General features: G+C 45.8%; 5 protein-coding genes across 10 annotated transcripts in view; 4 read left to right on the top strand and 1 right to left on the bottom strand.

The window, feature by feature from the left end:
- yin overlaps nucleotides 1–2,402 on the bottom strand; it is a 64,220-nt gene extending 61,818 nt beyond the window's left edge. For 5 of the 6 annotated variants that reach the window (XM_070211348.1, XM_032433336.2, XM_002058278.4 and 2 more), the window contains exons 1-2: nucleotides 2,249–2,402; nucleotides 1,963–2,135 (exon numbers count right to left, since the gene is read on the bottom strand). In XM_070211348.1, the coding sequence (XP_070067449.1) occupies nucleotides 1,963–2,135; nucleotides 2,249–2,333 (258 nt within the window). In that variant the 5' untranslated portion in view covers nucleotides 2,334–2,402. Of the gene's footprint in view, nucleotides 1–961; nucleotides 1,089–1,962; nucleotides 2,136–2,248 lie in introns of those variants that run through there. The other variant, XM_032433337.2, reaches the window with a different exon arrangement.
- Nucleotides 2,403–4,836: 2,434 nt separating this feature from the next.
- LOC6634704 (peptide transporter family 1) lies at nucleotides 4,837–12,212 on the top strand. The gene is made up of 6 exons (XM_002058279.4): nucleotides 4,837–5,003; nucleotides 5,399–5,459; nucleotides 9,291–9,565; nucleotides 9,616–9,694; nucleotides 9,776–10,779; nucleotides 10,969–12,212. Exons 2-6 carry the CDS (start codon nucleotides 5,441–5,443, stop codon nucleotides 11,953–11,955), a joined length of 2,364 nt encoding a protein of 787 aa, XP_002058315.2. The 5' UTR covers nucleotides 4,837–5,003; nucleotides 5,399–5,440; the 3' UTR covers nucleotides 11,956–12,212.
- A 57-nt stretch (nucleotides 12,213–12,269) lies between these two features.
- Nucleotides 12,270–14,986, top strand: LOC138911791 (solute carrier family 15 member 1-like). The gene is made up of 2 exons (XM_070211349.1): nucleotides 12,270–13,884; nucleotides 13,953–14,986. The coding sequence occupies exons 1-2, from the start codon at nucleotides 13,539–13,541 to the stop codon at nucleotides 14,696–14,698; spliced, it is 1,092 nt and encodes a 363-aa protein (XP_070067450.1). The 5' UTR covers nucleotides 12,270–13,538; the 3' UTR covers nucleotides 14,699–14,986.
- Nucleotides 14,987–15,185: 199 nt separating this feature from the next.
- On the top strand, nucleotides 15,186–17,313 carry VhaAC39-1 (V-type proton ATPase subunit VhaAC39-1). Its single transcript, XM_002058281.4, has 3 exons — nucleotides 15,186–15,578; nucleotides 15,823–16,331; nucleotides 16,522–17,313. The coding sequence occupies exons 1-3, from the start codon at nucleotides 15,452–15,454 to the stop codon at nucleotides 16,936–16,938; spliced, it is 1,053 nt and encodes a 350-aa protein (XP_002058317.1). The 5' UTR covers nucleotides 15,186–15,451; the 3' UTR covers nucleotides 16,939–17,313.
- Nucleotides 17,314–19,871: 2,558 nt separating this feature from the next.
- On the top strand, nucleotides 19,872–25,842 carry LOC6634719 (uncharacterized). The gene is made up of 3 exons (XM_002058282.4): nucleotides 19,872–20,114; nucleotides 24,128–24,966; nucleotides 25,032–25,842. Exons 2-3 carry the CDS (start codon nucleotides 24,135–24,137, stop codon nucleotides 25,538–25,540), a joined length of 1,341 nt encoding a protein of 446 aa, XP_002058318.1. The 5' UTR covers nucleotides 19,872–20,114; nucleotides 24,128–24,134; the 3' UTR covers nucleotides 25,541–25,842.
- Nucleotides 25,843–26,386: the final 544 nt, after the last annotated feature.

The raw sequence follows: 26,386 nt of genomic DNA, 5'->3' as shown, positions 1-26,386 counted from the left end.
GCACTATATATATGATATATGAGATATATTTTCTTTTTCGATAAATCTTTATCAATTAGCGTGTCGAATTGCGCTTCCAATATTTGCGCAAATATGTCATCAAAATTGGGTCACAATAGCATACCATACCAATAAGAAACATTCGAAATCTTCTACGTGCTTGGATGCCGAAAATAACTGTTCTTCTTTGCCTGACATTTTCGATATAATACCCTGCACCAACTCCAACAGGACGTTTCTGTTTATATTATGTGGTACTTTCTGTTTTCCCCATGTGAACAAATATGTCATCCAAAATGGGTCACAATACCAGACTGCTCCAATTGGCTAAAAATAAAAAAATCTCCTATCGCGAGAATATTCGATATATGCCCCTAACTCCAACAGGGCATTTTTATTATGCGAAAGTATTTACTTGGGTATTTAATTTGTACCCTTTAAAGGGTAAAAACGGTTTAAGCTGCAATTACGACTTACATGCATACATGCACAAAAGCATATTGCACACAAGCACTCACACATACATTTATAGACAAAAGCGGTCAGTGGCTTTGTCCACTTTGGCATGCGATCTCTGGTTTTTATCTCTTATATGTACACACAACATACATACATACATACATATGTTCATACATATATGTGCGTGCATTTGTGCGTGTGTGCTTTCAGAAATGCTGCACGTGCGTGCTTTGATATATGCGAGTGCTTACACTTTCTCATTCGTCAACTGAAAGTGACAATAAGCAGACGCTACAGCGCTGTCTCAGTCGCAGTCGCAGTCAACGCAGATGCTGACATTTGTGACGACTGGTTTATTTTTGTTTCAGGTAGGGCTCGGTGTGTACATATGTTTGGAATTAGGCTTGCATTTCTACTCACATATGTATACATACATGTATGTATGTATGGGGAACTGTCAAGTGCGCCATAATTGTGCGGTAAATCGTTTAACGCCGCTCACCTCTTTCCCTTGTTTCTTGTTTCCAGCTTCCAGCTCCTTTGACTTGCCGTTGGCATCAGACTCTGCTGCCTCCACGTTCGACGATTTCATTTGTGATTTGTTGTTGTAAATGTAATGCACACACAATAAAACAGTCGAAAACGAATACAAAACACACAAAACAAACAAATGCCTAATCTCAAGTTCAATTTACGGCTTGGAATTTACCGCAACTGCCAAAAAACACACGCGCGACTTGCAAATATTAATCTCTGGCGGGTGCAGCGCGGGCGACGACATGCAGTCACGTTTGCGCCACAAAACGAAAAAGCCGAGGAGAGGCGACAGACAATAGAGGACAGCGGACAGCGGACAGAGACACGACACCTTACCGTGCAAGCTGCGCTTTTAAGCGAAAGCCTGCAGACACCCTCGCCAAAAGAAAAGGGCGATTAAACGAGAATTTTAAATAAACGCAGTGCATGGTGTACGGAGGGGGAGGGGGTTAAACATGACAGTGACGTCGCAGCGCCAATTAACGGAGATCAAGTTTTACTCTCCCAATCGCGCGCTCTTTTTGTCACTCACCGCCTCTGTTGAGTTTGTCAGCTGCTTGTTGCAGCGCAGCGTAGGCAAGCAGCGCAGTCGCCGTCGGCGCCTTCTTCTAGCTGAGGCTGTCCATGCAGATAAAAGCGAGACACATGCATGGATATATATATGTATGTGTATGTGTGTGTCTTTTATGCTGTTAGCCCTTCGGTCAGTTTCGAGGGTTGGTTAAAGAAGCGCAGTTATTTCTGCAATGCGACACACTTGATACCCTGTAGCTAGTAGTTGATTAGTTTGTTTGGTTCCAATGACACACAAATAATATAGGGTTTTTTTTAAACTAAAATCAAGCAAATACATATATATCTGATCAAGAATATATGTACATGTACAAGTTAAAATAACTCCCGCTCTCAATAGTCTCTATATTCTACTCTAGAGAGAATTGACATACATTCGTTTCATTATCTTACCTCTTCGCACGCTTCTCGGCGCCAGTCCCTGCTGTCGGTGGTATCGGTTTGGCTTTCGGACTCGTTCGTATCGAACTCCGATTCGTAGTAGCGAGTGCGGGCCGTGGAGACGCCGGCGCTATCCACGCCCAGGCCCAAAGGAAGCTGATCGACGCCGCCGCCAGACCGCAGCACTGCCAACATAAAAGAGCGAACAGCAGAGAGGATTGAGAGAGAGAGAGGAAGGGAGATAGAGAGTGTGACAGAGAGAGAGAGAGAGAAGACAATTAAGGATCGGCTGACTTACGCAGAGAGCTGTCGGATCCGCAGGAAATGGCCGAGGATTCGCTCAGCGGCGGGGTAGCCATGCGATCGCGCAGTTTCCGAAACATTGAACAAAAAATGAATATGATTTTGAATGAGATGCGAATACTCAGATCTTGACAGCAGGCTCCTGGCTAGCTGTGAGCACTGCTCCCATTCCATCCAAGTTACGCGACAGAGGGTCTTCTTGCTCAAAGTGAGCTTTAATTCTCTCCAAGCTACCCTTCCATTACTTCCTTGAGGGGAATTCATAGGTGGTCTGCTTGCTCAAAGTGAGCTTTAGTTTATTCCTTTCCTTCCAAGCTACCCTTAAAGAGAACTCATGGGGGGTCTTCCGGCCCAAAGTGAGTCCAAAGTGAGCTTTAGACTAAATTACCGCTAAGCTAATCTATTCGCGAGCACCACTTACACAGAGATTACAATCTAATCGGGCAAACCTTGTGAGCTGACCGCGATCGGGACTCCGCAATCGGGACGCGTGCTACGCAAGCTCTTCAAGTGGGTTGGCTATAAAAGCAAAGAGCTATATACTTTATTAGGAAATTATTTACAAATTCTATTATTTAGTCTGTCATCGTTTATAAGGGTGGAAGGGGGGGGGGGGGGGGGGGGGGGGGGGGTGTAGCAACACTGTCATGGCTTTGTTTCGATTCACCGAGTGGAACAAAGGCGGATTCTTGTATTCCCTGCGTTAGATCAGAAAATATGATCGAATCCAACATGATGTAAGTCCCATAGAGATACATATGTATACTCGAAAGGTTTCTCAAGAGGCCCAGGGCCATTGTCTTCTGCTGCAATCCATATATTCGTATGTATATATAAAGTCTATAGTCTGTAGTTGCAGCTCAAGTGCGAGTATTATAGATATGGGCCATGCGCTGCTCTTAATAGCTTCAATAAAGTGTTACTCAATCCATTCATAATGGCATATATAGTATATATATATATATGTATATACCTGATCGGGTACTTGATAATAACTCAAGTCGCTTTTGGCTTTTGTCGCCGAGCAAATGACAATCGATCGTCCAAGCGAAAGCAAATAGAAACAAAATAAAACGAGAAAAAAGGCACACGGAAATTTAAATACCCTTGCAGACCTAAGCTTTTCGAAATGCTCACAAAGCTTAGCTCGTATCTAAAAAGCATAGGATATATAATTAATGCCGTGTTTGGTTAAGATATCTTGAAAAACATAAAAGTTTTTTCTACAAGAATATTATTTTCGACCGATCGTGCCTATGGCAGCTATATGATATAGTCGTCCGATGTTGATAGCATTTTGTATATATATGAGAAGTAAAGTGAAGCTAATAAATGTCGAGTTTGGTCAAAATATCTTGAAAAACCAAAAAGTTTTTCATACAAGAACCTACTTTTCGACCGATTTCTCCTATGGCAGCTATATGATATAGTCGTCCGATCCAACTGAGATAATAGTTTGCATAAAACCAGACAGACGGACATCGACTAGACTGTTGATGCTGATCAAGAATATATATACTTAATGGGAGATGTTTCGTTCTATGCGTTACACGGCTCAAGATGAAATTATAATACCCCTTGCAAGAGTAGAAAATAAGTCCATAAATCGCACATTCGAATAACATCCAATAACACTCGGTCGTACAATGCAAGTCATGTTTACGATATATGTACCTGTACTTACCTGCACACACCTGGATGTGATAATCTTAGTGCCCGTAATTATGGGTAATCATAAATATGTGCTCCATGCACAGTTAACAGCCATCAGGTATTGGGCGTCGATTATCGGCTATCGCTGGAACGATTAGGCATATAAAACAGAGCCAAGTCAGATAAGATCAATGGATGGATCTCAGCGAGCACCTGGACACCTTAACGGGACATTGTGGCCAGTCAAAGGAAGGAAGGAAGGAAGGAAGGAAAAGGCCTACATATATGTATATCTGGGCAGTTATTGAAAAGTAACTGTACTTGTAGATACCCTGAACGGGCAACTAGTAAAAGTTATCTGCCAGGTGAAGATAAGAAATGAATTGACACAAAAAAAAAAATACTTAATTAATGACGCCGCAGACACGACTCGACAAGGGCTGCTGTTTGCCAGATAATGGTACGGGTAACGGTACCGGTAACGGTATCGGATGCCCCTGACTAAACAAACACTGAGATAGAGCTCAACCAGATGTTACAGTTTTACATAGATATATATATCGGACGTCTGATCGTTGCGATATCTGGTTGTAAATTAGCTGCGAGCTGTGAAGGACGCGCGCTTTCTGCTCGTAAATACTTCAGCTGCAGCGATAAGCTTGTTTTGGCTGATAAGCTTTTTGCCAAGCTCTCCAAAAAGCGATTAGCGGCGTGTTTAACGGAGCCCAAAACAGACTGCAGCGACGCCGCCGCAGGGCACGCGCGCAGTCGCAGTCGCAGTCGACGTCAAGCTCGAAACTGTCGCCGCCGCCTTCACAGGGACCGCGCGCAGTCGCAGTCGCTGTCGACGTCAAGCTCGCAGCTGTCGCCGACGTCGACGCCCGTCATCCGACGGCTTCTTAGTTGACTTACGCGCATCGGACATCAGTCAGTCGATTGCCGTTGGCGGAATTGGACGCGCATCGATCAAGCGAATCCGCGCGCATCCAGCTTACAGTTGTTTCCACTTCGCGTTTGTAACTGTTGCGTTTAACTGTTTGTTTTTAATTTTTTTTTTGTTTTTGTTTTTGTTTTCCGATTCGATAAATGCTTCTGATGTGAGTTTTTCGACTTGCAGCAATGACGAATATAATTAAAATCATGTTTTATAGCGTCGAGGCGCGCTCAGTTCAACTCTTATTGACTTTTTGTTTATTTACATTAATTTGTTGTCATTTTTTGCCATTTTAATTTTATTGCATTTTTGTTTTATTTCGCGTGCTTCGCTCCGGGCGAATGCTTTACGTGCTAATTACAATAACGAAATAAATTATTCAAGTTCAGTTCGGCTGCAAATTTATGATTTAATTTTTGTTTTTTTTTTACGTAATTAATTTTTTAGTGTTTTTTTGAACTTTCCTAAATTAAATATCGTATTTCGAAAATGAAATGCCGTGTTCTGATTTCTCCCTTTTCTCTCTCTTAATCTCTCCCTCTCTCTTTTGGTGTCAAGTGTTGCCTAACGGATGTGAAGTGATTACAACCCAGTAACAATATGACGGATCATGAAAACGGTACTATTTTAAGCTATATGCACGATAAGAACTCTAAGTAAAGAAATACTAAATTTAAAAAAAAAAAAAGGGATCCCCAAAAAAAGGCAAGAACATAAAATAGTTGAGTAATAGTCGACGCTAGTTGTGCTGTGGCTGTGCTTCTTCTTCCCCTGTCGACCCATTATATATATATATGAAATGCAGTCTCTATTAACTCGGTTATTTATAGTCCGATCTTGATGAAATTTACAACACATAAATATGGCATACCAAAGTGTGTATATACCAAAGCCTCAGGCTGCTAAGGTTCTAATCTTCGAGATATGATCGGGTTAAGTTAACAACTAACAACCCATTACAAAGTTGAGATCGTATAGATCTGGACAAAAACAACTCCGTAGCCCGTACTCAAGCTATGTATGTTGCTTGCTTTGATTTGATTTGTTGTCAACAAAAGCTTAAGTAATTCTCCCATAAATATTCTGTATACATTGTAGATAGTTCTTATCATATAATAGGCGATTAGGCATTATTTCTTTGGTCAGGTTGGGGTTGAGCCGTCGCGCGTTTCCAAGAACTCGGCACTAAATCATATTCGAGCCAATCTTATCTGGCCGATAAGCCCTCAAGTGTGCCTGCCCCGGCCGCATAGCGGGTCTTCACTGTAGCGCTTGCCCGTTTTCTGATCTGGTCTCCGAGTTCGGCTCGAAAGACAATGCCAAATGCCAAACTTGGTTAATGAGCACAACGTAAGTTTGGCATCAAACAGCCTCACATAAATACATATATACATATATTTATATATATATCGGAATATGCCAAACTAAAGTCATTTACATACTAATCTGGCAGAATAAACCAGGATATATAGTTAGTACTCGTTTTGAGTCCAAGGCGAGCACAAAGAATACTTCTTCTTGCTGCCGATCGGGAATGAGTATATATTGAGTACATTGTGTGTGTGAATGCATGTTCATGTTAATCATTAGTTAATTGGGCTTGCATTTGTTGTATTCGGTTTTCCCAGAGTGCACTTTGGGCACTTTCTCAGTCAGCATTGTGCTCGTCTGTTGCATATAGTATTGTATTCTAGTCGAAATCGGTGCTCCCCGGCGTTAGGCACCCGACTAAATTTAATTTGCCGCATGACTAATTGGCTGCAATCTAAACGGACCGATTGAATCACTGACTCGAGCTGAGCTGAGCTCTGCTGCATGCTGGATGCCGGGTTGCTAGGTTCGAGTAATTGTTTTAGCCAGCTGGCAATTGGGTATTGGGCGAGAAGTTGCCAAAATGTTGCTGATAAGCCAGCAATTAAGGCCGGAGCACTGTTTGGTAATACATCTTGCCAAACGTTAATTAACGGCAAACAAGTCAATCACAGCCGCATGTTCGACTACGAGTATGCATGAGCATGTAAAAGTATCTGGGTGTATGTATGAGTATCTGCGAGTATGTATGAGTATTAGCGAATACTTGTACGTATGAATATCTGCGGGTATGCATGGATATCTGCGAGTATGTACGAGTATCTACGTGTATGTATGAGTATGTGCGAGTATGTATGTACGCTTTTGTAGGACAGATACCGGATATCCAGAACATGTGCGAGTGCGTCTAAGGAATGCCATGCTCTGCCTTGGCTGTGCTGCGTGGGAGAGTACGTGCCGTTGGATGCCAAATTCAACCCAATTCTTGGGCCTTATCGCTCGCTACACAAAGGACCCATAAAACTGGCAGTCGGCACAAAGTGCCGGCTTAATCGCTTGTAAATCAGTTAGCGCTGTTCACAACAGCCAAACAAACAAGCGATATAGTTCCCAGATAGATCGTTGATAAGGCCCATATAATGATAAGCCAAATCGAATGCTAACAACTTTTGGTATTCCCATTTTGGCCAAGTTCAAATTTACGACTCGCATGACTCCCATGAGCCCTATCCCGGACTGCCCGGATCCCATACAGTTCCCAGCGGACACGTACGCCCCGGAGTTGCAGATAGTATTCCACGTTATGAAAATTGTATACAATCTGTATACAAGAATCGTTCCAAGTTCCAATGAATGCAGCTAATGCCAACTCTATATCTCACGCAGATCTAGATTTTCCCCCACAGATGAGTTTATTCTGCCGTACAGAGCGTGCTTCTCATTTTGTTAGGGTGACAAATTCCATATAAATTCCATACTGCAGTGTATCTTCCAGTCAGTCTTATTTCCTGCTGGCTCTGGACTGCCAGCTGCCAATTTGGGCGTAATCAATTAGCCAGACATCTGTCTGTCTTAAATTGGGAAACCTTTTCGAAAATTGAGTTTTTAAGCATTTCATGTGCTGTCCAGGCTGCATTAAAATGTATCCAAATAAGCTAAGCTAAATACCTGGGCCATAAAAACTTCAGCAAATGTACACGTGCAGCCGGCAAAAGCGATTACCCAGCCAAGTGTGGCCATAAAGGAAGAAATCTGGCTAAAAACAATAAACCTTGCGGGCTTATATATATCATATACTATACATTAATTAATGTATATATGCAAATATTCTGAAATATTTTCCATCAAAGCCTCAATAGAAACTCTGATATATTTATAAATCATGTCCGAATAGATTCTCTTAGTCATGCACCCAGCAGAAAATGTTAAGCTTGTTACGGGTATATATAGTTCGAGATGGCTTACCCGACGACGGCTGCTTCTTCCCCTGACGATCCACATTTAAAGGGGGTCTCCATTAACTCGGCTGTTTATGGTCCGATCTCTGCTACTAAGGCTCTAATCTTCGAGATAGGCTCGGGTTGAGCTAACAAAGAAAGGTCTTGTTTCCGGAGAATCGACAATCGAGTAGCCATGGAGAAGACATGTCGATGCATTGGCGCATGTTTAATTTTGGCCAAATTAGATTGAGATAGTTTCAATGGGCACTGGCACTGGCATTGGCATTGGCATTGCGATCGTCGGCTGCCCGACTTCAAACAGTTGCCGCGCCGCGATACCTGACTTTGATAAGCGCTCTGATATACACGAAAATAGCAAATGGTAAATGTTAAATGGCAAATGGGAATAAATTCCTGAGCAATTGCTTGGCCTCAAGTCTGGGCGCTTTATGGCCGCGTTGTGACGCGACGGATGTGCGTAGTCGGCACATTATTGGCTAATGCCCGTCATAAAACTAAAATAAATGTTTATCGAGTGCAGGCGATTAGCGAGTACGCGATTACGGCCGAGCTGCTAATCGTCGTCTTATCAGATTCCCTTCCAGCAAGCCCTTCCTTGCCATGACTGTTCACTTTTCAGCTGACTGCTACGAAACTCGCGGAGCAAAGTTGCAGCAAACCTTTTTGCTTGCAATGACTGTCGTCCAGAGTTGGGCCTGACTAGCAGCTGACAGCTATGACACTCTGCTCTCTCTCTCTCTCTCTCTCTCTGCTCAGAGCATTGAGCTTGCTTGTTTGCATTGAGATATGGATATGTGTGGCTTTGGTAATCGCTTCCGCAGATACGTGCGGAATCCGTATCCATTTATTGTATGACAAACAAAGACATGTCCGAGTACGTTATCTGGATACCCTGACGCACATATATGGAGCCCGCTCAGCCGTGTCTGCTGACAGGTCTGATGCTCTCAAGTTCATAAATCGCGTTAAATTCACACGGCCAGACGTCTGCGATCTGGCCCATCCCAGCCATATACATGTAGTATACTGTGAACATTTAGTTGGGTTGCCTAGGCTGATGAAATCGGAGACAGTACGCAATGACAACGCCTCAGGAGATAGTGCCGCTTTTGGGTGGGCTCTGCTGCCACAAAAAACTTGCCTGAAAGCCAACTAATCGCGTTAAGCGGCCGTTGCAGATATCAAGCCCGCCGAGGCAGGCGGCGATCCTTCGGACATCGCCAGCGCCGAGTCCAGAACTCTTCCAGTCGAAGCGTCAGCCCCGGCAGACTCAAGTGCTGTTCCAACCGAGGCCCCGACCGCAACAGCTGTGCCAGATCAGGAGCCGGCGAGCAATGGCAAGGCTCTGGTGGCTGCCAGCAAGCTGACCGAACTCGAGCCCAAGAAGAATGGCATTGATTCCGACGACAGCAAGGAATTCGGCAATGTGGCCGAGACGGAAGGCCAGCAGAAGGTAGGCGCACAGACTAAGATCGGTTAAGCTCTAATCGAATCCCATTCCAGAAACTGCCCTACCCGAAGTCGGTTTTCTTCATCATCAGCAACGAGTTTTGCGAGCGCTTCAACTATTACGGCATGCGGAGTGAGTAGCTGGGCCCACGCGCTCGAAAGGGTAAAACCTTGCTAATCCCTGGTTATTCCTATTGTTCCTAACCCATTGCAGCTGTGCTGGTACTCTATCTGAGCCGGAAGCTTGGCTACTCGGATGACACGGCCACCGTGGTGTTCCATATTTTCACGATGTTCGTCTATTTTCTGTGCGTCTTTGGTGCCATCATTTCGGACTCCTGGCTGGGCAAATTCAAGACCATCTTGTATCTGTCCTTGGTTTATATATGTGGCTCAGTTCTGTTGACCCTCGGCGCCATTGGACCGCTCAACTTGCCGCTGGAAACGTTTACGATATTGGGCCTGGCGCTAATTGCGCTCGGCTCGGGCGGCATCAAGCCGTGCGTATCGGCCTTTGGCGGCGATCAGTTCAAGGTGCCAGAGCAGCTGAAGCAGATAACCTCGTTCTTCTCGCTCTTCTACTTCTCCATCAATGCCGGCTCGCTGATCTCGACCACCGTGACGCCTATTCTGCGCGAAGATGTCCATTGCTTTGACGACATCAACTGCTATCCGCTGGCCTTCGGTGTGCCCGCAGTCCTCATGATTGTCTCGGTGGTGATCTTTGTGCTGGGCCGGCCGCTCTACAAGATCAAGCCACCAGCGGGCAACATGGTGGTGCTGGTGAGCAGCACCATCTGGACGGCCCTGACCACCAAGTGCAAGGAGAAGAAGACCAATCCGCGCGAACACTGGCTCGACTATGCGGACAAGAAGTACGATCGCCAGATGATCGACGACGTCAAGGTTCTGATGCGTGTCCTGTTCCTCTATTTGCCGTTGCCCATCTTCTGGGCACTGTTCGATCAGCAGGGCTCCCGCTGGACCTTCCAGGCGACGCGCATGGACGGCGACATGGGCTCCTGGGACCTGAAGCCAGATCAGCTGCAAGTGCTAAATCCTCTGCTCATTCTGGTTTTTATACCCTTGTACGATGTTGCGTTCTATCCGGTGCTGCGCCTGATCGGCATACGTCGACCGCTGCAGAAGCTCACCATGGGCGGCGTCCTGGCCGGCATCGCGTTCATCATATCGGGCATTGTGGAGCTCAATCTTGAGGTGAGTTTCAGTTGTTGTCGTCGTTGTCGCTGTTGGCTTCTTTTTTTTACTTTAATTGCACCAAATTGCACCAACTGTTTCTCTACCTTTCGCTCTCTCCCCCGCTCTCTTTCCCGCTGCCTCCTTCCCACCCACCCTCGCTCTCCAACTGTTCTCTCCTCTATTGGAACGACTCGGTTGTCGCTGTAGAAAACCTATCCCGCATTACCCTACAGCCAGAATGCGCAGCTGCGCGTCTTCAACACCGAACCCTGCGCCTACAACTTCGCCACGAACATCGACACGCTGCAAACCTTCACCGTGGAGCCGTACAGCATGTTCACGGACAAGAATGTGTTTGTGCCCGGCACTTTCACTTTGGAGTATACGATCGCCAGCACGGATCCCGCTTGCCATGCCTATGAAGGCGGCAGCCCATTTACCATCACGGAAAAGAAGGCCTGGTCTCTGTTTCTGAATGCACAAAACACTACAGGCGAAACCTTCTGGGAGGAGGACTTTGTGAACAAACCCTCCGACAGTTATCCGCTGATCCGAATCGTTGGCAACATGCAGCAACAGCGACAGATTGTATTGAAGAGCAGTAAGGAGAGCTACGAGTACAATGCTAACGAGACCTACCGTCTGCGCGTCTCCTCCGGCAACTACGAGATCTCCATCGATGGCCAGCCGTTGGGTACGGTGCACGCGCACACCGGTGGCGTCTATACCCTGCTCCTGCACGAGCTTGCAGCCGGCGGGTATAACTACAAGCTGATCGAGGTCACCGAGCCCAACTCGATGAACATCCTGTGGCTAATACCACAGTATGTGGTCATGACTTTGGGCGAGGTCATGTTCTCCGTGACGGGCCTGGAGTTCTCCTATGCGCAGGCGCCGCCCAGCATGAAGTCCGTGCTGCAGGCCTGCTGGCTACTGACGGTCGCCTTTGGTAATGTGATTGTGGTAATCATTGCGGAGGCGGCGCTCTTCGACTCGCAAGCAAGCGAGTTCTTCCTGTTCGCGGGCCTCATGTTTATCGACATGCTGCTCTTCATGTTCATGGCCTACAACTACAAGCCGAACGATCCCAACCAGGTCGAGGAGGCTGAGCCTCTAACCAACGGCGACGACAGTCGTCAGATTAAGGCTCTCGAGACGGGCATCGACAACAAGGGCAAGGAGATCGATGGCTAGGCTGGTACACGCCTCCTCCTGGGACACGCCGCCCCCCTCAAATGTTGTGTATTATATATAAATGAAGAAAACACCCCCGCCCCCCTCCTATGATAATTCATATATGTACTTTGTGTCCATTTACAATGTAAGTGTAAAACCCTGCCCGGGTCAACGATCGGACCCAGAGATCGACGGGACGGGCCTTGTTGAATATGCCAAGACATACGTTTTAACTAAACTAATCTTATACAAATAAATCAAAAATTGTAATCATAGTTGTTTGCGTGTGTTTGTCTTTATCTTCCCCTCGCTCTCTCTCTCTCTCTCTCTCTCTCTCTCTCTCTCTCTGCTATTCTCTGGCTCTTCTCTATCTTATCAGCACCTCAATCCTATCTCACATTTCCTATGTCCCCTTTCCTATCTGCACCCTGCCCAGCGCCCAAGATAACAGTTTTCCAAATCTCCCAAGCTTCCAGTGCGTAGCCAAGGTAGGTGTACAGTGCACGCTTGAGCGGACAGCCACGGTTCTAATACCGTCTACTGTCCGCCGAATAGAATATGTGCAGGTATACATATTTACATCTTCATATATATATCTATATATATTAGCTGTTTGTCCTGACTGAATGACTGACTGACTGATTGATTGACGGACGGACTGGGTAACTGACTGAATGACTGATTGACGGACTGTCTGACTGACGGACTGACTCTATGATTGACTGATTGACGGAGTGACTGATAATTGACTGACCGACTGACTGGCTGACTGACTGACTGATTGACTGACTGACAGACTGGGTAACTGACTGAATGACTGATTGACGGACTGTCTGACTGACGGACTGACTCTATGATTGACGGAGTGACTGATAATTGACTGACCGACTGACTGGCTGACTGACTGACTGATTGACTGACTGACAGACTGGGTAACTGACTGAATGACTGATTGACGGACTGTCTGACTGACGGACTGACTCTATGATTGACTGATTGACGGAGTGACTGATAATTGACTGACCGACTGACTGGCTGACTGACTGACTGATTGACTGACTGACTGATTGACTGACTGACTTATTAATTGACTGACTGACTGACTGACTGATTGATTGACTGACTGACAGACTGGGTAACTGACTGAATGACTGATTGAGGGACTGTCTGAATGACTGACTGACTGATTGATTGACTGACTGACGGACTGAATGTCTGACTGATTGACTGACTAACTGATCGACGGGCTGACTGACGGACTGGTTAACTGACTGAATGACTGATTGACGGACTGTCTGACTGACGGACTGACTGTATGATTGGTTGATTGATGGAGTGACTGGCTGACTGACTGACTGATTGATTGACTGACTGACGGACTGGTTAACTGACTGAATGACTGTTTGACGGACTGTCTGACTAACGGACTGACTGTATGATTGACTGATTGACGGAGTGACTCACTGGCTGACTGACTGACTGACTGATTGACTGACTGACTTATTAATTGACTCACTGACTGACTGATTGCTGATTAAGTGTATGCTAAGACGGGCTTTTGGGAAATTCCACACGCAATTTTCCAATGGTATCCAATCACTATGACGATTATATTAAGAAACTTTTCACACTTACCGCAAAGTCCGCAACTCAAGGTGGATTTGAAATGTAGTAAACGATTTGCTGGCTGTGGAAGGCATTCGCTCAAGCGAGCTTTCACTGTAGCTAGTCCGATTTTGCAGCGCACCTATCCGGTTTTGCCAGGCGCAGGCAGCACCCAGCTGCGCATCTTCAGCGGGATACCCGGCTGCGATTACCGGGTGAGCAGCAACCTGGCAGCCGGAAGCAACTTTACCCTGACTGGGATCGACTTTTATGCCAGCGGCAACGTGGCCACTAGCAATGGCAGCTTCACGCTGAGCTACGGCATAGAAAGTCTGACGGCAGGTGAGTTGGCCAAAAGTGGAGGCCCGAGTTGAGCGAAAGTGATCCATGGCAGTTGCCATTGCTTGCAGGCTGTCCCAGGCTGGACGGTGGCACCCAGCTCCTGTACGAGGCGACGGCCCACACGCTCTTTCTGCGCTCCGCGCAGACCGTGACCAAGCTCTGGTACGTGGACGAGCTGCAGAAGTCAAACAAGTCGCTAGCGCTCGCGCGCACGCTGGCCAACTTGCCGGCCAGCACGCGTATCCAGTGGAGGGAGGTGAAAACCGGAAATACGGCGCTGGAGCTGCAGGCACGCAGCCACGATCTGCACGAGCTGAGCACCATTGAGTACGAGGTGCTAACGGGCGAGGTGCTGCTCGATTGCCAGCTGCTGCGCCCAGGCGGCGTCTACGCTCTGGTCATTGGCCAGGACAGTGAGGGCTTCGTGTCGCGCATGTTCGAGGTCACCGAGCCCAACTCGATGAGCATGCTGTGGCTAATACCACAGTATGTGGTCATGACTTTGGGCGAGGTCATGTTCTCCGTGACGGGCCTGGAGTTCTCCTACTCGCAGGCGCCGCCCAGCATGAAATCGCTGCTGCAGGCCTTCTGGCTGCTCACCGTGGCCTTTGGCAATGTCATCGTCGTCGTGGTTGCCGAGCTCAAGTTCTTTGAGTCGCAGGCAAGTGAGTTTTTCCTGTTCGCCGGCCTCATGTTTGTCGACATGCTCATATTTATGTGGTTCGCCTTCTACTACATCAGCTATGACGAGGCTGCGGCTCTGGAGCAGAATAAGCGCAGATTCAAAGGGCGAAAAAATCGAAAATGTCATTAGATATAACATGCATATAAGATAGCATCACGTATTTTATCTACATTTATTTATCTACATTTATTTATTTAAATTTGAAATTAAAACCGCTTTTGTGTAGTATTAAATTCAAATTTACCGCCATTTTAGTGTAACCGTAGAGCGCAAAAAAGAAAATATATTATAGACACACGCACTTTACTATTCAAATGTCAACATATATAAATATTCGGTGAAGTATTCAAATAGCGTGTCTGACTGCATTCTAAGCCCTAAAAGTATTCAATCTATTTTCATATAAATAAAACTGATATATAACAACTTATTTGCTTACAATTCAAACTTGGCGCCAATTCAATGTGACCGTAGTCAAAATATATTACCGACTGCATGTACATGGCCAGGGCTGGATAACGCTGCGCCACGAGCTGCGCGCACACAGGTTGGCAGCATTGTTGGTCATTTGACGTTGGTCATTTTTAGCGCTTTTTTCGCTGACGGTGAAAAAAACGAACAAGAAGAAGAACAGTTGCAATCATATGACTTGTCGATCGATAGAGAAATAATAAAGGTTGCAATTTCGTGAACGCTGCTACGTTGGAAAAGTTAATTTCCATTTAACTCAAACAGCCGAACGAGTGACAAACTGTGACCAGCAGCCAACTCTTTTAAGCCACCACCAACAAGAGTTGAAGCGAATTACCAACCTTCTCACACTCTCTCTCTCTCTCCCACCCTCTGCGTGCGTTTGTGTGTGTGTGTGCGTAAGTCACAATAATGGACAGCTCGGGATTCATGTTCAACGTCGACAATGGGTATTTGGAGGGCCTGTGCCGCGGCTTCAAGTGCGGCATACTGAAGCAGGCGGACTACCTAAACCTGGTGCAGTGCGAGACCTTGGAGGGTAAGTTCCACTCCCAGTTCCAGTGGCCTCTGGCTGGTGCACGCCCGCTCGGTCACATGACTAAATCAAGCACTGCTATCAGCTTGTCTGTGTGTGCGTGTGTATGCTTGTGCGTGTGTGTGTTTGATTGTGTGCGTAAGCTTGCCTTGTGATTTGTTGTCATACTACCCTGTTATCATGCTGAAAAGCGAGTATATTGGGTTTAAACCGTTTTCACGTATATTAACTTTTTGTTGAACTTCAGATCTGAAGCTGCATCTGCAGGGCACGGACTATGGCAGCTTTCTGGCCAACGAGCCGTCGCCGTTGTCGGTGTCCGTGATCGATGACAAGCTGCGCGAGAAGCTGGTAATTGAGTTCCAGCATATGCGCAACCATGCGGTGGAGCCGTTGTCCAATTTCTTGGACTTTATCACGTACGGCTATATGATCGATAATATTATATTGTTGATCACGGGCACGCTGCACCAGCGTCCCATTTCGGAGCTGATACCCAAATGCCATCCGCTGGGCAGCTTCGAGCAGATGGAGGCGATACATGTGGCATCCACGCCCGCTGAGCTCTACAATGCCGTGCTGGTGGATACGCCGCTGGCGCCGTTCTTTGTTGATTGCATTTCCGAGCAGGATCTGGACGAGATGAACATTGAGATCATTCGCAATACCCTGTACAAAGCCTACTTGGAGGCCTTCTACAACTTCTGCAAGAACATGGGCGGCTCCACCGCCGATGTCATGTGCGAGATTCTGGCCGTAAGTTTATATACTTAGATCCGGCATCGAGTCAATCGATTCCCAACCGATCAACTCGAACCGGGTTGAGCTAAGCTTCAATGCAATTCTTCGGCTCGACGGAATAGCTGACTGAATCAATTAACCGATGTCCGGCTTTAGTCTAAATGATGTCCATGTTATTTATATATTAATTCTTATGCTTCTTTAGTTCGAGGCCGATCGTCGCGCCATCATCATAACGATCAACTCGTTCGGCACGGAGCTCTCCAAGGATGATCGCGCCAAGCTGTATCCCAACTGCGGCAAGATGTATCCTGATGGGCTGGCCGCATTGGCGCGCGCCGACGATTACGAACAGGTGAAGACCGTCGCCGAGTACTATGCGGAGTATGCGGCGCTGTTCGATGGATCCGGCAACAATCCGGGCGATAAGACGCTGGAGGACAAGTTTTTCGAGCACGAGGTGAAGCTGAACGTGTTCGCGTTCTTGCAGCAATTCCACTTTGGTGTCTTCTATGCGTACCTAAAGCTCAAGGAGCAGGAGTGCCGCAACATTGTCTGGATTGCCGAGTGCGTCGCCCAGAAGCATCGCGCCAAGATCGACAACTACATACCCATATTCTAAGCCACCTTTCACGTGATCGGCGGCCCCCACAACACATATAATAATTTTTCTTTCGTGTCGTTTAGCATCCAATATTTTTTTTTGTTTTTTTTTTTTCGTTTCCCTGTTATGCAATTGTTAATGTGTATGTATATTATTATTATTATAATATGATACTATTGTATATGTATTTTTTGTTTCGAGTATTATTCCAACTATCTGTTGCTCTGCACGAAAGTCTTGTTAGGTGCAACGCAGCTCCCTTTTCCATTCCGATTCCGATTTCGGTTTAACATTAATTATAAAACAATTGTTAACTCTTTCGAACATGCAGCTGCGCATTAAATATAAATATAAATACAAATATATATCCATATATCATATTGTGAAAATAAACCAATCTGTTTTACTGTATTTCAGTGCATATATAAGCAATGAATGTTCTTTCTGAGATCGACTGTCCCAGTATGGAATCTATCTTGATGAAACAGAATGTAGCCTTTTCAAGCTAAACTATCCAATGATATTAACAAATATTTAATTATCATGCTCTGAACCTATTTGAAAATTCAAATTAAAGTTCGATTCATAGTTTGTTAACTTTTTTAAGACAACTTTTCTATTTCTCAAAACCTTAATCAAACTCGACACGTCTCATACATGGGAAAACTTTAAATAGAATATATATATAATATAGGTGCCATGAAGAGATATATATGCTATACCAAATCCCACTCCAGCCCAATCTTATTATCATTGAACTACTATCTCTTTATGGAACTGTTTATCCTGATTGACTGACTGACTGCTTGACTGATTGACTGTTTGACTGAGTGACTGATAAACCGTAAGAGCTAGAAAGCTGAAGTTTTTACTTACCTTTGCCGTTTGTGATGATGTGCACGTAAAGAAGGGAAATTCGGGCGATTCCACTCGCATGTGTGGAAAATTCGTGAAACTTTTTTGGTTACGATTCGATTGGCCTTAAATTCTCTTCCCTTTGTCTTTGTTCAAATTCCTCTGATGAATTTTGGAAAATCCGTTCCTCCATGGTGGAAATGTGGGCCGAAGAAATCTTCGCTGGCCGACGTTTCGAGTTAAAATTTATTTCCGAAGATCTATGCGATCATCATTTGAGACGTGCTTCGCACATTTTACAGGGTCCAAGCTTCCTCTGTGGAAAATGCGATTCAAAGTAATTTTAGGCCAAGTTTTAAGTTTGCATATATGTATGTACATGTGTATCCATGCTTGTTTTGTATATTTGCAAACATGCACGCATACGGACATGTATATATAGACGTCCGCAAACCTACATATATACATACACACTTTCATACACAATACACATGCATGTATGTATTCATTTTTGCATATATGAATATATGCACGCAAGCGTATATGTTTGTATGCATGCTGCATATAAATGGATGTATGTTTGTTTGTATATATGCAAACATGCATATATACATACACTCATGCATGCATGCATACATACATACATACATACATACATGCATACATACATACATACATACATACATACATGCATACATACATACATATGTACATACATACATACACATGACATACATACATACATACACACATACATACATGCGTACACACTAACATATGTACATCTACATCTACATACATCTACATCTACATACATCTACATACATGGATCTACATACATATCTACTTACCCGCCATGCCTCCTCCTGCGCCGCCGCTTCCTGCTCCACCGCCTCCAGCTGCTCCTCCACCGGCCGTTGAAGCCAAAGTTTCCTGCCTTGTTGAATTTCAGCAAGGCCTGCATGAATTCTTGAGAATCGAGGAGGAGAGTACGTGGCAGTAGTTCGTTTTATTTAAATGTGCAGCACAGCGACAAATAAGCTTTGGCTGCGTTTGGTATTAGAAAACGAGCATGCAAACATGCATATATATGTACATAAATGCATGCATATATGCATGCATACACTAACACACACACATACACACATGCACGCTCGCAATACTTATATCCCTTCGCACAAATTACTTGTATTATATATGTAACTCTTCAGGCAGAATCCCTCGAAAAATGAATTTTAGCATTGGAAATATTGCTTGTTCCAGGAATTTCGGAATTAAGCTTAATGCACCGTCATTTAAGCCAGTAAAAGCAGGCAGTAATCCTTTTCTGGCTTAAATCACAGCCACAATTAATGGAAATTCCCTGTAATAATAATAGAATGAGCTTAGATATTAATTGCTTGGGTCAGCTGGGAATTGCAGCTTATTGAAATTGCGACTGCAACAGTGAAAATTCAAGGCCAATGCACAAATTACCTGTGACTAATGATTGCCTTTTGGTCACGTAGCGCGCAGCTTCTTTGTGTGGGAACAGAGTTCCAGGTGTTTCAAGGTTTCCAAGGTGCGCCCGTTTGAGTCACAAGGAGCTTGTGGCTAGACAATGGCAGCCTCTTATCCGTATTGCACGATCAAATAAGCAAATCACAAGCCGCAACAACAGACTCATTAGCATGGGCAAGTTGAAGAAGAAGAAGCAGAAGCAAAAGAAGAGGAGGAGGAGGAGGAGAAGGAAGAGAGTTGACTTATTGTCCAAGTGGCACGAATTACAGCTGTGTCTGTTCGATCCAAAGTTAATTATGCAAAGCGGCCGAACATGTCCATCTCGCATGTTGCGCCCGTTAGCCAGAGGGCGCCGCAGTCACACACACACACACACACACACACACACACACGCGCACGTACATGCACGCACACGTATATATCTCGTACATGGGTGTGCGTACGTGCGTCTTAGCTAGGCCGAACAGGTGGCAACACGTTCGAATCCAAAAAGAAAGCCGCGCTCAGCTGAGCCTCAAACCTTGTCTTCGACTCGAGTCGAGCTTCGGTTCGTTCGAATTGCCAATAACTCGAACGCGATGTCGTTTTCTCGGCGCAGTTGTGTTTCGCGTCTCCAACAAAAAAGTTGTTTTCACCTGGCATCCAACGGATAAGCTCTGCGCGCGCCAATCTAAATTATAACGATTCTGTTTTAAATTGTTGTTTTTTTTTTTTTTCAAATTCTTTGCCGTTATATTGCTGTGAACTATTTTGTTTTTTTTTTTTTTAATAAGTGCTTGTTGTTGCTGCTGCTGAGCTGCTGCGTGAGAGGCGTCAGGATAAAAGAAACGTGTAAATAGGTAAATTGCAAGAATTTCGAAGAATATTTAATTCGAATTTTAGAATTTTGGCTGACGAAGTGTGTAATGCGGCCAGCACCTTGGCCAACGATGCTAACGATGACCAGGAAACCCAGAAGCAGAAGCAGCAATGTCCAAATACACGTAAAAGTCGGCGAGAAATTGTGTCAACCAGTTTGCGTAGCTGTCGCCGTCGCAGTCAACGTCGCAGTCAACGTCGCGTCCGCTTCTGTTTGGTGTTCTGCTTAATGTTGTTATTGTTGTTGTTGTTGTTTCCGTTGCTGAGCAATTTATTTGAATTTGGCACTCGTTTTACTTTCTAGCATTGATCATCTTTAGGATATGTTATTCGTTTCCCCATTCGCCAATAAACTTCCTCTTTCTCTCTCTCTCTCTCTCTCTGACTCTATCTCGCTCGCTTTGGCTCTCTTTGGCTCTCACGCTCAATCGGATCCATGTCAGAGTCACAGTACATGTACAAGAACCTGCTATTCCATTGTGACCCAGCTGGGTCTTTAAAATGCCGTCGCAGCCCGCTCCAAGCCGACGCTCGTTCAACAATCTTGAAATTTCACCTCGCTGGCATTGAATGCGGTTACTTAAGCCGTATGCCGATAATCGGCCTATTCGACTTGATATCGTAATTTCTGGTATTACGATAGCTCACATCGATTCCAATTTTCACCCACAATGCGGAGTCAAAACCGGCGCCGGGCTTGTTAAAGAAAGTGACACGCAAATTATGCAAATTGCCCAGCTGTGTGTGTGTGTGTGTGTGTGTATGTGTGTGTGTGTGTGAGAGAGTTATGTAAGCCATGGCAGGATGTAAAAGTCCGTAAGGCTGTTTAGCATAATCGAAGCAGTCGTTTCGTAATCAGCGTCAGCTGAAAATAAGATTTTGGCATAACCAACAAAATTAATATATTATTTTAATTTTTTTTTTAAATGCATGTGATTTAAACAAACAAAAAAAAAAACACAAACAACCAAAAGGCGACACTTTCGCTGCGTGGACCGTGTAACAGTTTCAGATTTTCGGTTTCGGTTTCGATTTCGATTTCGAGTCTGAATTCGATAATTAAGGCGCCTTTGGCTTAAGCGCTGCAGACGGCGCATAATTAACAGTTTTCGGTTTCGATTTCGATTTCGATGTCGCTGATAAACTAGCCTGTGGCCCCGCCTTCGCCTGCTCGGCGCATCTCTTATGTTAACTTTGATTAAAGCTAATGTTATTGTTGTTGTTGTTGCTGCTTACTTTCTATTTTCCTATGCGATTAATAATTAATTAATGCTAATAACTTTTCACAACCGTTATAATTTATTGACAAAAATAGAAAATATGCGCCCTGACAACACAAATCAAGCAAACAAACAAAACTCACACACACACACACACACACACACACTCTCACAGTCACACGTGCTGTTGTTGTTTTTGGTTATGTTCCAAATACGTCAAATGCAAATGAATCTGATTATGAATATGAATATGAATATGAATACACTCACTTAAGGCTGTTACGTATTGGAATGCCAGTGAAATTATGTGCAGCAGTAAACAAGAAGAAGAAGAATAGCAGGAGGAGGAGGAGGAGGAGGAGGAGGCAGAGGCAGAGGCAGCATATGTCAAACCGCTTTCAATTGGGCCAATTGGGGAGAATGCAATTCGTTAGCAGAGTGCAGTAAACAAATATGGTTGCACTTAGTGCATCCGTGCACCCAACCGCCCACCCAATTGCTGGACAACACGCGCACGAATTCGAATATGAATATGTTTCGAATTCCAATTTGAATTTCAAGTCCAATTTGATTACCATGGCCATGGCCTTTTCGATGTTTACTGTTATTGTCGCTTGGAGCATTCTACTTCTGGCTCCTACTGCCGCTGCCGCTGCCGCTGCCGCTACCGCTGCCACTGCCGCGACTTGTTGCCGCATTTGGTCACATACTTTCTTTCCACTAATAGGCTGACAGCAGCAACAGCAGCAGCAACAACAACAACAACAACAACAACAATAACAACAGCAACGGCATCAACAATTGGGTTACAAATTACTGTTGTCCACGGTTTTCGTTTCGTTTCTTGTTTTTTGTCTAGTGGAAGGTCATTCTGTGAAACAAAGCTCTACTAATTACAAGCGTACATCATTTTTTTTGCTCTCTGGTTATTTTTTTCGCTCTTTCGCCCGCGCTTGACCATGAGAGCTGAACAAATATTATGACACTGCAACCCCTTCGCCCACACAACCAGCAGCAGGCTCTTCTTACACGCGTGCATTTTCGGATATGTGCTGATTGGCTGCCTGCTTGACTGAACGCACAGTGGTTCCATATTGTTGTGCAGGCGCACACATAGAAGGCGATTTCAAGTTGACAAATTCTTGAAAAATTTGAAAGAAAAATACACACTACCAAAAGCACTCACCTGAGAAATATATTTATATATATATATACATATTAATGGTTTATTTAGTGAGTAAATGTTTTGGATGATAACCACTGTGCGCGTTCCTTCCACATTGACGCCTAGATTCGACAGTTTTTGAATCTTATTTAACAGCTAATATGCATGTTGAGCTTTCTCTCTCTCTCTCTTTCGCTCTGCCGCTGTGGCCGACAGTTGTCTAAGCTGTTGAAAGCGAGATCAAAAACGAAGCTCTAGTCGCAAGCGGCCCTCATTACGCCGCTTCTGGCCGACGAGGGGCGCTTCAATGAGTCAATGTCTGAAATTTCACTTTGCCCGGAAAGAGTCGTGCTTTAAGCTGGAAATATAATTCCAGCTTTTTGGCCGCTGCCTTTGGTCAGGGTGGCGTGGGGGTAAGCGGGAAGGCGAGAGGGGGGGGGGGGGGCGGAGCGGTTACATTCTTACAAGCCGTTGCCCAAATCAATAGTCAATTAAATAACTTCGGGGCCAGTTGCCGTCCCATCTCTACCTGCCCCACCTCCGCCTGCCTCTTGTGCTCGTTGTTGCTGGTCATTTAAGATTTCACTCTCGCTTTTGTCTCGTTTGGCCTTTGTCTTGGGCTTGAGCGCTTTGTCTTTTGTCTTTGGCTGCGGCCTCTTTTGTCTGTTTGCATGCGTATTTGACACAATATTTACGCATTTTCGAATTTCGATATGCGCTGCCCACTCAACAGCTGCTATACGCTAGATGGCGCTGCTAATTTGTTTACTTTGAAATTCGTGCAACACCTTCCCCACCTGCCCGCTCCCCCTCACCCAGCAGCGCTCTTATTATTTCGCACGGCTCGTTGAGGGCGAGAAAGAGAAGACCATGGCAAGTGGAAGAAATTATGTCAATATTTATTTAAATTCATTTCTTTCAACAAATGAAAAAAAATAAAACCGAAACGGTGAAATTTAATCGCGCGCGACTCTGAAAGCGATTTTTTGTTGGGCTTTTTGTTTGCTTTTCGAATACTTTTTGGGTGAAACCTCGACGCGGATTTAGTGCTAAATAAAGCGAAGTACCCACAGCTTCCGCCTCATCCCCGCCTCTGACAAGGTCTTCTGTATTCCCCATCTCCAAGGTCCAAAAGACGCGAAAAGGAGGCGGAAGAAGAGAGTCGCCAATGTTGGACGAGCTCCTTAATATAATGGGCAGCACTGTTAACATATTCCTTGTATTGACATTGAGCTGCCTTTACGGATAGGGTGGAGAGAGAGGGGGAAAAGCGGAAGATACAGTTCTATGTCGAGTTCCCCTAAACTAGCTAATCCTAATTCCAGCAAACTCCAAAATCCAAAAAACGTAAAGAAGAAAGAAGAAGAGAAATAAACTCACCAACACATTCCTTGGATTCCTTGTCTCAGCCTCGCCTCAGCCAATCCCTTAACTTCCATCAACTCGATTGGCAGCACTGTCAACACATTCCCACGTTTACGGATAGTGTGGAAAGGGGGCAGAGGAGCCGAGGAAGAGGCAGCTACCTCAGCCCCCCTCTTAATTCCCTCCAACCTAATGACAATCTCCATTCTAATGCCAATTCGCCCACTCCACTCTCCCGTTGCAGTTCCAAGATGAACCACGCTCTCGCTCGGTCGCTCCTTTTGCTGCTGCTGGCCAGCTCGGCGCTGCTTTCCGTGCAGGGGAAGACGGTGCATCGACGCACAGACAAGATCTCCGAAAACTTCAAGCAGCTCGATCTGCCGCCCGAGGAAATCGATCCCAATGTGGCCCCACCCGAGCCCGAGACGGAGTCCCAGAAGCCAACCAGCTCCGATCTTCCAGCTCCGGCCGAGACTTCAGTTGCGTCCGCGGCCGATGCAATTGTGGATGAGAGCGCCAACGAAATTGCTAGCGTGGATGCGGCACCAGCTGCCACCGCCGCCGCCGCCGTAGCAGAGCCTACCACGGCGAAGCCGAAGCCAACGACAGCTCCTACAAAGCCGCAGGAGGATGCGGACAAGAATCCGATTAGCCGTTATTGCAAGTGCACGGAATCTCACTGCGACTGCTGCCGTAAGTTCGGGCTGCCGCTGCTGCCGAGCGGGCCTGGCTGTGCGAAGATCTCGTATCTGGGCAACGACGAGATGAGCGTCTCGCTCAAATTTGGCGAAATCACGCTCGCCTCGCGGCGCATCTCCAGCAAGCGGGCGCGTCCCATTTGCGTGAGCATGCCCGGCGGCTACTCGAAGTTCTGCGGCCGGGTTTACGGACTGTCCCGGGCCAAGGAGAACTTCAAGGCGTGCCTGGCCTTTGAGCTGCGCGCCGAGGACGAGGTGGAGGCCCAGCTGCCGATCTCCTGCTTCAAGTTCGGTGCCGAGGGACTGCGCGTCGCCGAGGCGGAACCGCTGCCCACCAAGGTCAAGCAGGAGGAGGACGACGACGACGACATTTTCGGCTTTGGCGGTAATTGAATGAGTCCAGTATCTGATTTTAAACTCAATCCTAATCCCTATGCCAACTCTTTCCAGCTGGCGGCGACGATGACGAGGATGAGGATGAGGACGACTACGATGATGGCGATGGCGATACGGAGCCCTCGGCGGAGGACGACGACGCCGACGACTATGCGGAGGACGACGACACCGAGGCGCCCGAAGATGCCGACTACGGCGGCTTCAGCCTGGGCGGCCTGCTCGACGAGCTCGACGACGACGAGGACGACAAGCCCAGCAAGAAACCGGCCGTAGCCCCCAGTCCAGCACCCGATCAGACGACGCGCGAGCACGTCGAACCGGATGCCGCCCAGAGCAAGGATGAGGCAGGAACTCCGGCTGAAGCTTCTCCCGTGGCCGAGGAGGCGGCGGTGACTGCAGCGCCCGGCGTCGAGGCAACTACGTCCAAGGCGACCAAGTCCAAGAAGGCGAAAAAGAACAAGAACAAGAAGAAGAAGAAGAAGGCCGCCAACGATACGGGCCTCGGGGGCGAGGGTGACTTCGCCTACGAGCTGCTAAACGGCATCCTGGATTTTTTCAACTGAGCGGCCAGCGCGAATTCGCCAACATGCTTGGCAACACTGTAAATACCTTCTATCGATGACGTTGAGCCGCGTTTACGTACAGAGGGGGCAAAGGAAGAGAGCGAGAACGAGAGCGAGAAGAGAGCGAGATCATGCCGAGGAGTTAGTTTGTAATTTTGCTAACTTATTTATTTATATATAATATATATATACGTATTTATTCGAACCATCTGGCAACACCGAACCCGAGATCATCCCAAATTGTACTCATCAACATTTCATTTACTTTAAATTAATAACGAATTAAATAATGCTCCAAAATACGTACACATTTGTGTTCAAGACCATTTCCATTGCCTAGTACTTCGATATTTAGCGATATTATGAAAAACGATAGACATAGTTCCTCGATACTTATCGATATTGTGAAAATCGATAGAAGAAAAAATGATAAGATTCAGCGTATGAACATGTGTCACATCATTCTCTTTAAAAATGGACTTGGACTATTTTCATATATCATTCCCCGGCGACCTTTTCTCTCTACGCACTTTGATACCTATCGATTTTGTTAAAGTGGAGTAATCAATCAAACAAATTAATAAACTCCGCGTATGACCGTGTGTGATATCAAGCTCTTCGAGCCTTAAGGTTTACTCTCTATGCACTCCAGACCTGGTCGAAGCAGGGGGCGGCAGCATCTACCAAACACATAGTCGAATCGATCGATATTGTGTAAGTAGAGGTATCGATAAAAATAATTGATAGGCTTCTATGTGACATCAAGCTCTTCACAAGTCGACTTGGACTATTCACGGCGGGTTTTTTCCTCTCTGCATTCCAGACAAGTTCGGAGCAGGGGACGGC

This window comes from Drosophila virilis, chromosome X (genome assembly GCF_030788295.1).
Source record: "Drosophila virilis strain 15010-1051.87 chromosome X, Dvir_AGI_RSII-ME, whole genome shotgun sequence".
Taxonomy (NCBI): domain Eukaryota; kingdom Metazoa; phylum Arthropoda; class Insecta; order Diptera; family Drosophilidae; genus Drosophila; species Drosophila virilis.
Note: the sequence above shows the minus strand (reverse complement) of the source record. Positions and strands in the feature narration are given on the sequence as shown.

What these genes read in the sequence shown, in the direction of transcription:
- LOC138911791 (XM_070211349.1), top strand. Translation starts at nt 13,539, where the DNA reads ATGACGATTATATTAAGAAACTTTTCACACTTACCGCAAAGTCCGCAA. An exon ending in CATAGAAAGTCTGACGGCAG is followed by an intron (nt 13,885 to 13,952) that starts GTGAGTTGGCCA and finishes CATTGCTTGCAG; the next exon opens with GCTGTCCCAGGCTGGACGGT.
- VhaAC39-1 (XM_002058281.4), top strand. Translation starts at nt 15,452, where the DNA reads ATGGACAGCTCGGGATTCATGTTCAACGTCGACAATGGGTATTTGGAG. An exon ending in GCAGTGCGAGACCTTGGAGG is followed by an intron (nt 15,579 to 15,822) that starts GTAAGTTCCACT and finishes GTTGAACTTCAG; the next exon opens with ATCTGAAGCTGCATCTGCAG. An exon ending in TCATGTGCGAGATTCTGGCC is followed by an intron (nt 16,332 to 16,521) that starts GTAAGTTTATAT and finishes ATGCTTCTTTAG; the next exon opens with TTCGAGGCCGATCGTCGCGC.
- LOC6634704 (XM_002058279.4), top strand. An exon ending in AGACGGAAGGCCAGCAGAAG is followed by an intron (nt 9,566 to 9,615) that starts GTAGGCGCACAG and finishes ATCCCATTCCAG; the next exon opens with AAACTGCCCTACCCGAAGTC. An exon ending in TTGTGGAGCTCAATCTTGAG is followed by an intron (nt 10,780 to 10,968) that starts GTGAGTTTCAGT and finishes TTGTCGCTGTAG; the next exon opens with AAAACCTATCCCGCATTACC.
- LOC6634719 (XM_002058282.4), top strand. Translation starts at nt 24,135, where the DNA reads ATGAACCACGCTCTCGCTCGGTCGCTCCTTTTGCTGCTGCTGGCCAGC. An exon ending in CGACATTTTCGGCTTTGGCG is followed by an intron (nt 24,967 to 25,031) that starts GTAATTGAATGA and finishes AACTCTTTCCAG; the next exon opens with CTGGCGGCGACGATGACGAG.